We start from the raw sequence: 13,232 nt of genomic DNA on the forward strand, positions 1-13,232 counted from the left end.
ACTAGCTCCGAGGCCATTTCAATTCAAACGCAAGCCTGTCATCTTTTCGGATCATCGGCATTATGTTCCGTTGGCCACAATAAATTGGCGCGACCGAACAGGTAATAGCTCATAATAGATAGGCTTACATGCGATTAAAATGTATTACGAAGAAGAAGAATACAATATAATTTTACGGGTGCCTTTGAATAAATATCGCTGTATATGGCAGCATGGATAACAAACCATGCTTGAAGCTATATTGTTGATACCAAGGAAAATTTCATCCTAGATGCGATGTTCATTCGGCTGTTCAGGTCTCTGGTCGTAAGCTTCGGTGAGTGCCATCTAATCCAGGCGCATCGGCCAGTCCTTATTCAAGTAAACCGATAAGCGCCGTTCACTATGATGTCTTTTCGTGTAGGCCTATAAATGAATGTTGGATTTATGATACAAGCGAATCGGTTTCCAAATATCAAATGATGGACCTATATATGCCGCAGGCTTGGACAGCAATAGATTATTCTTGTTTTCTAAATAAACTAATTAGAGCAAAATGCAATTTATTGAGAATACGTGAAATATTTATACATGCTCTGATTTCTGGTTTTCCTGAAAATGCTATAGTAGAACTGCATCATGCGAAAAGAGTCAAGCTTGATGTGCAGACATTTGTCATTCTCTCATGCTTCTTAGTATATGAACTCGATTGGACATGAACTATAAACTGAATTTATGTTGTAGCCTATATCTTCCTATTCTGAATGGAATTTCCAAGTATTTCCAAGTAGCTATGATTCAAGTTGTGATCTAATTTGAAAAGGCTGTAAATAGGTCAATTGTCCAACTCTGTTGTGCTGCCATTCAGGCAGGAAAATGACAAGAATACACCCGCTGACAAAAGCATTTGATATAAATGCAATTTTGATTATATATGGCCATCCGCTATTGATAACGTAACTCTAAATATCCTTTCGATCGGCATGAAATATATTTTCATAATATCTTTCCAATGTGTTTTTCAGGGCTTCTTCAAAATACTATAGCCTCGTTTCCGCCTGGTTCACAACAGTATGGACTCGTATGTCTCGCCAATTGTGTGACACGGGGCCTTTGTCCGCCAGTGATAGCAAATGAATTGCAGGTTTCGGAAGATTGCAATCAATGTATATTAAAGCAATGTGTCAGTGAGTTAATTTAGCATTATGATTTCAAATTGGCCTACTCTAGAACTAGTGGCTCGTAACTGATGTTCAATGGGACATTCGGGGTCTCCATGAGCCTGTCTCAGGGGTTCCTTGGAGGTCAAAACACACACCCAACTCACACATATGGTTGGTGATGATACAGTCGCCTTGGCCATCATGGTTTGCAGGAAATTTGACCAGGTCAGTGGTCGAATTGTGGCTGTCGTGGAGGTACGTCGTATGCAGTGGGCGAGTGGCGTACAGTGTACACACATGAGAGGTTGGGGCTCAAAATTGAAACCCCGTATTCCTGAAACGACAATTCGATCTCCAACATTCTATGGCCATCAGTAATTGGAGGCCGTAAGGATATCCTAAGGTATTACTCAGGTATATATATGCATCATACATGGAGGGGTGTGGTATGTGTTCACGCTGTTCTGTCACTCAGGCATCATTCTGGAGTGCATTCGTTGGTGTTGAAGTTTGTTTACTGATCGTGAATTATGTGTGGGGTGTGTTTGTTCGCCGCCCGGCAGCGAATGTAGGATTTCTGTCGATCGTATATAGACAGGGTGTAGCTGGCGTCCGGAGCGAAGAGCTGGTCTTGATCGAAAGCTAGTGTCGCACTGCTTCCAAAAATTAAAATATGATCAAGGCACAAGAACCTCACCCAAAATACCCTCAACATCTGACATCTGCATCGTTCAGAATGATCAGATTGTCGCGACTCAATGACCATGACCGATTGCGGCTCTCTGACTGTTCGGACAATGCCTTTATTTCAGACTTTGTGGTAGAATTTGGGGTAGTTCCAGTGCCCTGATCATATTTTAAATTGTAGCCTATTTCTCGAATCAGTGCTACGGTAGCTTTCGACCAAGCCCATTTCTATTAAATTCGGCGCTCTGGACACTAACCATCACTAGTTGCTGCCGCGCGGCAATCAAGCACACCCCAGAAATGATACCTGATCAGTGGAAAAACTTGAAGACACCCTGTAAACACCCCAGACATATGATACATCGGTGCCAGAACAACGTTAACACACTCCATACACGAGTGATACCTGTGATACCTGAGTAGGCTATATCCCCAGGGCCGTTATCGGGTTACAGGATTTGTCCTCCTGTGTCAAGAAATCGAAAATGTTCCCTGAGGAGGACCAAATCTCCTCATTTTTGGCAATTCGTCCTTCTTCACAACTTTGAAAGCCAGACGATTGTACTGTACAGGCGCTAAAAAAGCGGCATTATTGACGCGAAATCTGGATTCCAACGGCAGTGACGGCAATGATGACTAAATTAAAGAGGTCAACCACAATCTAAATTAGGTTAGAGCGGGTTCTTCGGGCGTCGAGCTGGGAAATGACCTTCTTCAGTCAACAAAATTGCATTTCCCATGCAAATTTTCAAATGAACCGTTTTCTTGTCCGATATGATAAGTTTTGTGATTTGTAAAAAGTGCCCTCTTTCCCGGATTTCAAAATATTGTAACCATATTAGTTAAATGGTATCACGCTGTTACGTTTCGGCCTACAAATACGATGGCACTTTCCGAGGTGAATCCTCGCATTTCTGAACTGGTATCTGAAAGGGTACATTATATGAAATTATTTTGTATTGGTTTTGTTCTTTTAACACTCTGTTAATTTATTAGATGTGTAGTTAGATGTCTATTATGGTAAGTTTACGTTTTTATGATTCGGTGAAAATTTTGGGTTCCGCGAAGGCTTAGCCTACAGATTAGCGTAAATGTTACCTGGGTCAGAGGTTACGAACCACTGCTATATATAACGTTTTCCACAATTTTGCTTAGCCCCTAATATTATTACCATGCGGTTTATGTGTACAGATCATCAACCTATAGACTCTAGAGACGAGCCGTAGAATCATTTAAATCTCAGTTTGTTCGTTGCTACCCCTCGAGCCCATCATACCGCCAGTAGGTCATGGGGGAAATGATCAAATATGAATAGAAGTTAGCAAATCATTAGTTGCATATCAATATTTTTCTCATATCTAGACGAACAGGCCGAAGCTCTCGGTACATGCGTCCCGGCTGCGATGGTCGCGTGTGATACTTGCGAAGCACAGACGTCTCTGCAAAATCAGTTGCTAGAATGCAACAGGTGTAGTCAAGTTTGCTTCTTTGGTAAGTTAGACGTTCGAAAATCTTGGTCTATAAGATCTGACATTATAGATAACAAACCTATGGATAGATGCGAAACACACGACTGCACGGTTGAGCACTAAAGCAGTGGTTCCCAACCGGGGGGGGGGAATTCCCGCCTTGGGGGGAATTTAGAATTTTTAGGGGGGAATTTTGAATTTTTTAGGGGAAATCTGGCTTTGGCATTGTATCGGAAGATACACTGGGTTGACAAGGTTTTTAGATTTTTATGGTATAGAATTGTTAAGTAGAAATAAGTTCTTTACAATTGTATGTTTCTTGGCGGATTTCAAGCTAGGTGTATGTTTAAATGACTTCCGTATCTCTACACCCCCTGATAAAGTGAAGCTCACGAGACGATTTCGTTTGGTCCGCGACAGCCTCTCGACCAAATTGCTGCTAAGCAGGAAAACGTCAAGCCGAATTCAGCACAAGGCCACTAGTGAAATTGTTTAACTTTTTAAGCCAACATATGAGCTAACGTAAAAAACAAACCGTAGCCTACTAAATTCATCGATTTAACTCAAGTCCATAGCAATCGGACTTGGTGATTTATTTTTCGTCAGCGGCTACCCGACCGGTAAAAACAGGTCGAATTTGACTGTACTTTACCAAAGTTTAGTGCGGTCCGCATTCGCCATAGTTCGGACATATCTGAATATGTTTTGGCCATTAATTGCTCAGTCAACAAATGGTTGCGCGTTAAAAAGCACATTTTTAGTCACAGGCCACTTTTTTCATAGGGGGGGATTTTAGCTCAAATATCGGCCAAGGGGGGCACGAGACGAAAAAGGTTGGGAACCACTGACCTAAAGTTTGGATATAGCAATTTCTGGTACCTTCGTAAACTGATATGGTGAGGTGATGTTAAACAGGGGTGGACAAACTGCGGCTTTCTAGCCACCTGCGGCTCTTTCAGCCTTTGATTGCGGTTCTCAGTGGTGCTGGTCTTAATCAATGATAAATCATTGTGTTCAACATCAAAGTTGATAATTTATCACGCCAGCGCAGGCACAATCATTTTCGGGCTAGCAATGGTGCATACGGCGCTTCCATTCGTATTGTAAAGGCTAGCAATGACTGGTGAGTGTGGCCAAGAAAATGTCGTCCAGCGATAATTGCAAGAAATGAAAGTATGAACAGGAAAATAGAACAGTGACTTGAAACGACATTGCGAAACCAAACACCAAAACTTTGCCACGAGCAATAAGATTTGCCACGGCCCAGGTGGAGACGCACCGTATCACAACTGCAACACAATAATAATCTTCATTCGATAGCCTATACTTTACTGTGACGTCATAAAATCATATTTTTGAATTATTGTGTTGTGGCTCTTTCAAAGGTAAGATTTTTGATATGCGGCTCGCGCATGAAACAGGTCTGCCCACCCCTGTGTTATAATTTGCGGATGGGGCGAACAAAAGTGGCCCTAAACGGAAGCTATTGTCACACTGATTCCAAAAATACATATTATTATCTGGCCAGTACACTGCAGCTAACCCAGAATTGCGGATAAAAGTCTAAAATAGGCATTGTTTTCACAATGATAGCTCCCTAATACAATGGCCTATTGCGGCGCTATGACTGTTCGCAACAGTCCCGATTTCTATAGTCCTCTCTGGATGTCGACTATATGCTCTCACCGTGTTGCTAATCCGTATGTTGGTTATCAACAGGACCGTAACTGCCGCACCCCAAAACCCCCAATTCGGAGGGGGGCGTGCTCGAAGGGCGCTCAAAATTATTTCGTGAATTAACATAAATTATAGAATATTTCTTAGGAAATTTATGCAACGTTTTCAAAATTGTTTCGCGTAATGTCGTCAAATATCTTGAACATTGGGTACCGTTCCCCCAACAACAAAATACGCATGATTTATAGAAATGGGCACTTCGGCGTCGGCCATTACTGCGCCACGACGCATCAAGACGTGAAATTATAGGCCATGTAACATGCGACTCCAAGAAGTGAGTCAGAACGATCAGCAGCGAGAAGACCCTGGCCGAAAAGGACTGCCCTTATGCTAACCGCACACTTCTATATATACAATATACAGATATGTTCAACTGTCCATATGCGCCTAAATGGCTGGCGCCGAATGTTTCTGCGCTGGCGATCTGAACCCCACAAGACAAATGCTATCCCACAAGGAAAAATTATTTGCCAGTAAAGATACACCAATTTGAAATCGTGTGCGTCTTTTAGATCAGTAAGTTTGGGCGATTTCTATATCTTTTGACATAGCAGATAGGAGCATCATGTAACGAAATAATTATACCAACGGGTCCGCCCGAAGATGTTTATAATTATTATTTAGGGGTCCTACCTTTTCCAACACACCTCACTCATCTCTACCGGTAAAACTGATTACGTGAACAGAGAGAGGAGAAAAAATTCATAGCAACATATATGCAATTCCCGATCAAATTGACCGATTCAATCATGAATTATAGAATCTTTTCGCGCTTCGCCCGTTTAGGCACTATTACCTGACTCGATCACTAAAAGTATACCCAACGTAGCTGATAAGTAACGGCAAAAAGCGTATAGCCTGAGGAGGGTCTGCGGTTCGGCTTATCACCTATGAGGAGCCAAGACCAACGTTTTTTTTGGGGGGAGGGGGGGAGCTGACGAAGTGCTGGCGGTACGGTCCTGGTTATCAATACTAACATATTTATACGCACTGATCAAGGAGACGTGTCAACTGCATCAGCAACGATCACCGCACACTTGACTGAGCTGGACAACCAACAAACGACTCCTTCAAGCAGTGCCGTTTCCATGAAAGATGAGTCAACTATTGGCGAAATTATTGAAGTGACCACCAAAGAATTGACCACCACAGAAACGCCGCAAACCTCACACATCTCGACTCACAGCAAAACCGAAGTCATGGTAACTCGATCACCTGGCTCATACGTAACAGTGTCGCAACAATCGTTCACCGATCCAACCACAACATCTACTAGTTTTTCAGCATCTACAGATGATAATGCGAGTACAAAAGCGTACCAAGCAACTACGCTGCAGTCAACTTCGAGCAGCCGCCCAGTAACAACTACAACTGCTGCTAGCACGAATAGAGTACCAGTAACCTCTATCTCATCGTCACCAATATCAACAGTGGCTGCTAATTATGCCTCGTCTCTATGGACAACAAGTAATGACGTACTTGAAAGCTACACAACGACACTACGGAAACTTGGAATCACCACACGATCAGCCGGCTACTTTGCTTCTTCACAAACCACATTGGGGTACTCGGCTGCTGTGACAAAACGCACGAATAAAAAGAGATATTCCTGGCTGCGCTTGATGGGACTGCCGTCGTTTTCTTCAAAGTGCTGGAGCAGCTGCGTGGCCGAAAAAGAATTTTTCGTAACGGAGGAGTGTCAGGAATGCTCGCAAAAATTGTGTCGAAGTAAGCTTTCAAGTTGACATATAGGCTCATACGGGATTTCTTTCGATGATTTCTGACGATTTCCTGTACTAGCAATCTGCGAAGCTTGCATCGACTATGATCTCCAAATGAGCTATGTGTATAGGGGTACAAACATGGCTCATAAACTAATTGTACCCAGTAAATAAACGTGAGATGCGCACAGTCGTCCTAGCCCATTATCGGCATTTATCACTCCAATGAATTCAACTTGGATCATTTGCCATCCAAATGAACACCTTTTTTCTTTGCCACTCGAATGAGTTTTCACTTTATTATATAGTTAAGCGTTTACCACCACCAGATTTTCTTCAAAATATTGCATTGTTATTGCAAACAATTTAACAAGGATTTTTAATCAGGGGTGTTCAGGGACGAAGTAGTTCTACTTTTTCGGAGTATCCCTAGACATTACTACTTGCACTACTTACTTAAGTAGTTGTAATGTTAGACAGATTCGGTTTATTATAATGCAAAACTGGGCCTAGAATAGTTTTACTTACTTGGAGTCTTGAACGTCGATGCTTGAGGACAAACGATGACTACTTGTATTTGTGTAGCCTATATAAAATATATATTGGATTATGCTCCGTATTTTTCAACACTACCATTGTTTTCGATATTTGCTTTTACCAAACTGCGCAGTTTTTATTGCTCAATATCAAGCGTTGCCGGCAGCAGAAAACATACTAACTTGAAATAAAATTCGTCCAAATAGCAGATTATTACTGATTGCATTGTCAACTGATTTACTGCGGTTCACATATAGTCTTATACCATCTTGGAATGTGTGCAAACTATGAAATCACACCATAGCAGTTCAATCAATCCATGCACCAGTTTGTAATTGTCAAAACATTACGGTGTGTACTGTGTACTGTTTGTATGAGTCTGAAAACCGCAAGACATTGATTTCACAAATTTTAAGATTTTTATCAAATTTTCGTAACAGCCGTCTTATATTCAGAAAAACTATCGGTAACGTGCATCTGCTCCGCAAAAACGAAATGCGCGTCCTGTCGCGAGAAGGTCAACAACGTCGTGTGCACCATATGCAGCCGGGAGTGCGTCGGAGCGGTCGCAGATAGCGACGGAACTATACGCCGTTCTCCCAACCGGCGCAATCCTGTCAGAATCGTGAAAGGGGTCAGGGAGAAACGGTGGCGGCTCCGAGGCAAAGATAGAATCAATAAAAGTGAGTAGGCTACTTGGCAGTATATCCACTTTATAGTTAGGACTTATCCAAAAATTTGATCAAATAGAGGCTATTTGCAGGCTATACATTGCAGCATTGTAATGACTTGTGTCATGACTCGCATCGAGTCCCGATTGTTTGGTGACTCGACTAGACTCGAGTCATTTTCTAAAATGGAGACAATTTGTGTATTGGCTCGACTTGTACTCGAGTCATTGCGCATGACTCGAATGACCAAGACAGAGATGTCGCTGTAACTTCGCAGAATAGTAAGCTACCACATGCCGTCTATCACTACTGCTGTTTGTAAAATAGGGTCAGAAACACTGTTCCCTCTAAGATTTGCGCAGTCTCTGCGCACAGAAAATCTAAGCTGCGCACAAAAAGCCAAAGTGATGACCTATTTTTTTTAGCCAACATCACAAAATTAACGAGAAACTGAGTACTTCGACAGTCCAATCAAATTGAGGACCTTTTTTAGTCAACACCACAAAATTAACGAGAAAAGTGGGTATTAGTTACCATTTTTTGTCGCTGCGCACTGTTGTCCAAGGACCGCGCAGTGAGTTGATGAGTGCGCGCAGACTCGTGAAAATTTAGAGGGAACATTGGTCAGAAACTGTGTAAAGGGCGGAAAATTATTATATTGTGAAGAGCTTCTTGGAGGTACAGAACTTCAATATACAATTAAATAGTATATTCATATTGAAATGAACCCGAATATTTTCGGCTGACACTCGTCAGGGGTAATCGTCAGCAACTAGTAGAGAATTGGAAAGAACATTGTATATCAACAATCGTATCACAAAATATGACGTCACCAGCATGAAATTTCGAATGAGAGAGCGTTCAATGTACTATTTTTAGGTGGTACACGAACTCCTTTTGTTGACAGAGTTTTGGTTGGTGTATTTTGATAAAAGTTGATTCCAAGGCACACAAATGGAATTGTGAACGGCCTCGTCCTACGATTCGAAATCGGTCGTCTCGATAATTATTCGCACAAATCGGATTATCCAACAGATGTTTGCCGATGGCAGAATTAATGGCCTTTGATCGATCAGCATCAATCTTAAGTGGATGAGTTAAGGGCGAGCTTTTCACATCGCGTGACGCACGTGTTCTAATAAATCTGGGGACATGTTGGTTTATGCGGTCCTGCAGACGTCTTGACGTTCTTCCCACGTAGCCACAATCACAGTGGCACCTATATTCGTACACTACATTACTTTGTTGAAGTGCAGGAAGCACGTCTTTGCGTGCGTATTATATTGTGGTGACACCATGCGGCACCGCCACTGCGGTTATCGAAGCGTACAGTGCTTTCTATTATTGTCATGTCGCTATAAAGCCATTGGTTGTGCTTTTGGTCAATTCGCTCAAGTGCTGCTTACAATAAACTTGTTACCCGCTTAAATATTATGAATGCGAGGCATTTAATATCACCCAAATAGAGTTGTAAAAAAGTGAGTTGAACAGGATTGAAATCGAAAATGAACGGCGAACACAATGACTTGGATTCGGACTCGAGTCGCAACACTGTGACTCGGACGCGAACCTTTGAACCATGACTTGACTCGATGATGGGTTGAGAGTTGAGACCTACTGGACTAGACTCGAGACAAAACTAAAAAAGTAAAATTGTGTCCTCCGAATCTTATGACTTGGCTACAATCCTGCTATACTGTAAACTGAAACGGTGCATTTTTCCGTTTTTCACACTGGCGTATATAATCAGGCACTTCCAGGTAACAAATTTACCTTTCACGCCTTCCCAACGGGTGAAAATGACTCAAATACACTGATCCTTGAGAAAATATGTCCCGGGGTGCAGAGGTAGTCATCAGCCAAGTACTTCGAGCAGATTTTACCTACTTGCACTCAAGTGGTCCATGATTTCACCCAAATAGATGGGTGTGAAAGCGCAATCGGGTACTTGGAAGTCAGTGCATTTGACCTGATATACACTCGACGCTGCTACGGAAATATAATGAATAGGCCTACACATATTTTCCAGTGCCAGTGCCTCACCTGTCGTCCGGATGGATAAAAGAAAATTGTGACATCCTTCCATGATTTTACACCCATAATTATGTATATTTTACATTGATGTTCAAGGAACGACTAATTTTGTAACATTTTAACATGCAAAATCACGATATTTACTTATATATTGTTAAAAAATGTAGCGCGACAGCAGAGGTGAGGCACATACAGACCAAGCCTCACCTGTGATAGTGCAATTCATCATTGACAGATCGCAATTTGTAATAACTGGTATTAATCGAATACTGTGTCGCACTGATTCCGAAGATCACAATATCAAATAACGTTAGAACACCCGGACCCCCTAAAAATCACCAAGGAATGTGAAATTCGGCATTGCTGCGTACAATGTCAGCGCAGAGAAACAAGACCAGGTGAGGCACGGTGGGATATGCCTCGCCTACTGTTTGCTAACAATCCGACAATCCCAGCGCAGTCAGACAATGAGCTATCGACTTCGCAAACCCGCGGTGTGGTATGAATCGTGTAGTTGCAACGGCCAACATGTAGTGCAGACCACATACATTCCCTTACTGATATATGTGTTATGTATTTTCCATCCACACCTATTACCTATAGGCCTGCCTTGAATTGTAGATATATATTGCGTGTGACGAGTGCCAATGGGACAAGAAACGAGTCGCTAACTGAATCAGCTATCATATTAGGTACATATTATAAATCTGACTCTAATAGGTATCAGTGCCTCAGCAACCGCACGTCACTGATATTTTCCACCCATCGATTTACAGTGTATGGTGATTGGTGAACCAACGTTTTGTTCCTTCTTTATTGTTTAGGGCCTATAAATCGTCCCGTCCGTCAACCTCCCGTTCGTCAACGTCCCGTCCGTCAGCGTCCCGTCCGTCAACGCCCCGTCCGTCAAAATGTCAACCGTATCAAACGCCTTCTAAGACGTGGGAAGTAACACTGACATGGAACTGCCTAATCTACATTTTATGCTAACCAACCGAATGATGGGCGTGTAAAAATAAATTAATAATAGTTATGATAATATTGTTATCGGTGGATTTGAATTATAGGAATGAGAAACAAATTCACGGCACACGAGTGGCACCATTCTATAGAAAGCTTATTTTAGTAAGGGCAGGGCCGTAACAGCACTTCGCCAGCCCCCCCCCCAAAAAAAAAACTTTGGTCTTGGGCCCCCCATAGGGTTATAGACCAAACCCAGACCCCCCTCCGGCGATACCCTGTTTGCTGCTGTTTATCATTTTGGTTGGGAGTTTGTTTAGTGCATCAGCTTTTGTCGCCTAAGCGCGCGAAGCGCGGGAAAATTCTAGAATTCATGATTGAATCTGTCAGTATGACCGGGAATTGCATATATATTGTTATCAATTTTTATCTTCTCTCTGCTCACGTAATCAGATTTGCCGGTGAGTGAGGTGTGTTTGAAAAGGTAGGACCACTCAATAATAATTAAACATCTTCAGGCGTATACCCGTTGGTAGGGACGAAACAGCACCTCGTCAGGCCCCCAAAAACGTGGGTCTTGGGCTCCCATAGGGTGATGAAACGACCCCTCCATCACGTTGTTCGCGTTTGTCACGAAATCAACTGTACTGTATTGTGAGCCAGCGCGAAGCGCGAAAAATTTCGATAATTTATGATAAAATCGGTCAATCAGATCGGCGATTGCATATATATTATGCTATCAATTTATTGTCCTCTCTACTCACGTAATTAGATTTACCGGTAGAGCTGAGTGAAGTGTCTTGAAAACGGGAGGGCCCGTAAATAATAATTATGACTTCGTTACATGATGTTATTTCGTGACTTCCAGTCTGCTATATCAAAAAAATATAGAATCGCCCAAACGTAGGCTTCTAAACTAAGAGACGCACACGATTTGAAATTGGTATTTCTTCACTGGGATAAAATTTTTCCCAGCGGGATGGTATTTGTCTTGTGAGGTTCAGATTGCAAAGACAGGAACATTCGGCGCCAGTCATTTAGGCGCCTATGGACAATTAAACCTATATGTATTTTGTATATATAATGAAGTCTTCGGTCAGCATAAGGGCATAGACCTTTTCGGTCAAGCTTTCCTCGCTGCCTATCGTTCTGGCACACTTCTTGGAGTCGCATGTTATATGGCCTAAAACTTGATTGTATGTCGTGGTGGGTCGTGGCGCGGTAATAGCCCAATACCCAATAATAAAGGTAAATGGCTACTTGAATTCGCGCGCTGCGCGAAAAAATATGAAGAAAGATGCATAAATTTTCAAAAAATACTCTATGATTTATACTAATTCACGAAATAATTTTTGGCCCCCTTCGAGCTCACCCCCCCCCAATTGGGGGGTTTGGGGTGCGGCAGTTACGATGCTGAGTAAGGGTATAGTAGGAATGAAAAGATAGAGACAAAGATAGATACACTTTATATCAGTGGTTCCCAACCGCGGCTCCCAGCTAGTCTTCTTGCGGCTTCCAAAGACGTTTGAAAATCCCACAAAAATATTAGAAAATCAATCTATGACAATAAAGTAAAATTTCTATTTAGAAATTAAGCTTGCTTGGCTTGGAGTCTGGAGTTTATAATTGAGGGTCGAGACCAATTCCTTTGCTTTGGAGTAGCGATTCTCTTCTCAGCAACGATTTCGTTTCTCAACTCACGCCAAAAAGTATACTCACACTCAAATGCGCTCGGAGTGGCACTCAAATTTATGTCAGCTCACCACCAGACTTAAGTGCAGGTGGTGTTACAGAACATTTTCCAACGGTATCTGACCAGTGACCATCAAACCAATTCATCATTTGCTGCATACAGCAGGCTTATCAGCAACTTTGTTGATGAGTTCAACCGCCGCATTGATGGAATGAATGCTTTTTTGCACATGATGAAAATGTTTTCACGTACTATTGCAGTTAGTGTGGCCACTGCCCCTTGTAATTACCAACTTGAGTTGCTAGACATTCAGTCAGATATCGATCTCAAGCAATTATTTAAAAGTGAAGACTTTCTTCAATTTCGGAGTCAAGTTCCAGAGGGAAAGCATCCGAACTTGATAACCAATGCTCAGAAAAACGATTCTCTGTTGTGATTAGGGTTGCATTTAAAACAAAAATCAATTTAAAACAAACATGTTTGATGTCATGAGAGGTTATGACTGGAATGAGAGAAACTGGAATATGAAATTCGGACTATACAGAGAGCAAGAACTATGAATTGAAGGTAAATCCAAATTT

The 13,232-nt window shown here is 42.1% G+C and overlaps 1 protein-coding gene across 1 annotated transcript; it reads left to right on the forward strand.

Moving 5' to 3' along the window:
* The first annotated feature begins 204 nt into the window (after positions 1–204).
* LOC145443998 (uncharacterized) lies at positions 205–11,037 on the forward strand. The gene is made up of 6 exons (XM_080321899.1): positions 205–316; positions 1,005–1,166; positions 3,192–3,320; positions 6,035–6,763; positions 7,749–7,976; positions 10,823–11,037. The coding sequence occupies exons 1-6, from the start codon at positions 277–279 to the stop codon at positions 10,948–10,950; spliced, it is 1,416 nt and encodes a 471-aa protein (XP_080178025.1). The 5' UTR covers positions 205–276; the 3' UTR covers positions 10,951–11,037.
* The last annotated feature ends 2,195 nt before the right edge of the window (positions 11,038–13,232 follow it).

Source organism: Botryllus schlosseri, chromosome 8 (assembly GCF_051294905.1).
Source record: "Botryllus schlosseri isolate E-star chromosome 8, Bs_hap1, whole genome shotgun sequence".
Taxonomy (NCBI): Eukaryota; Metazoa; Chordata; class Ascidiacea; order Stolidobranchia; family Styelidae; genus Botryllus; species Botryllus schlosseri.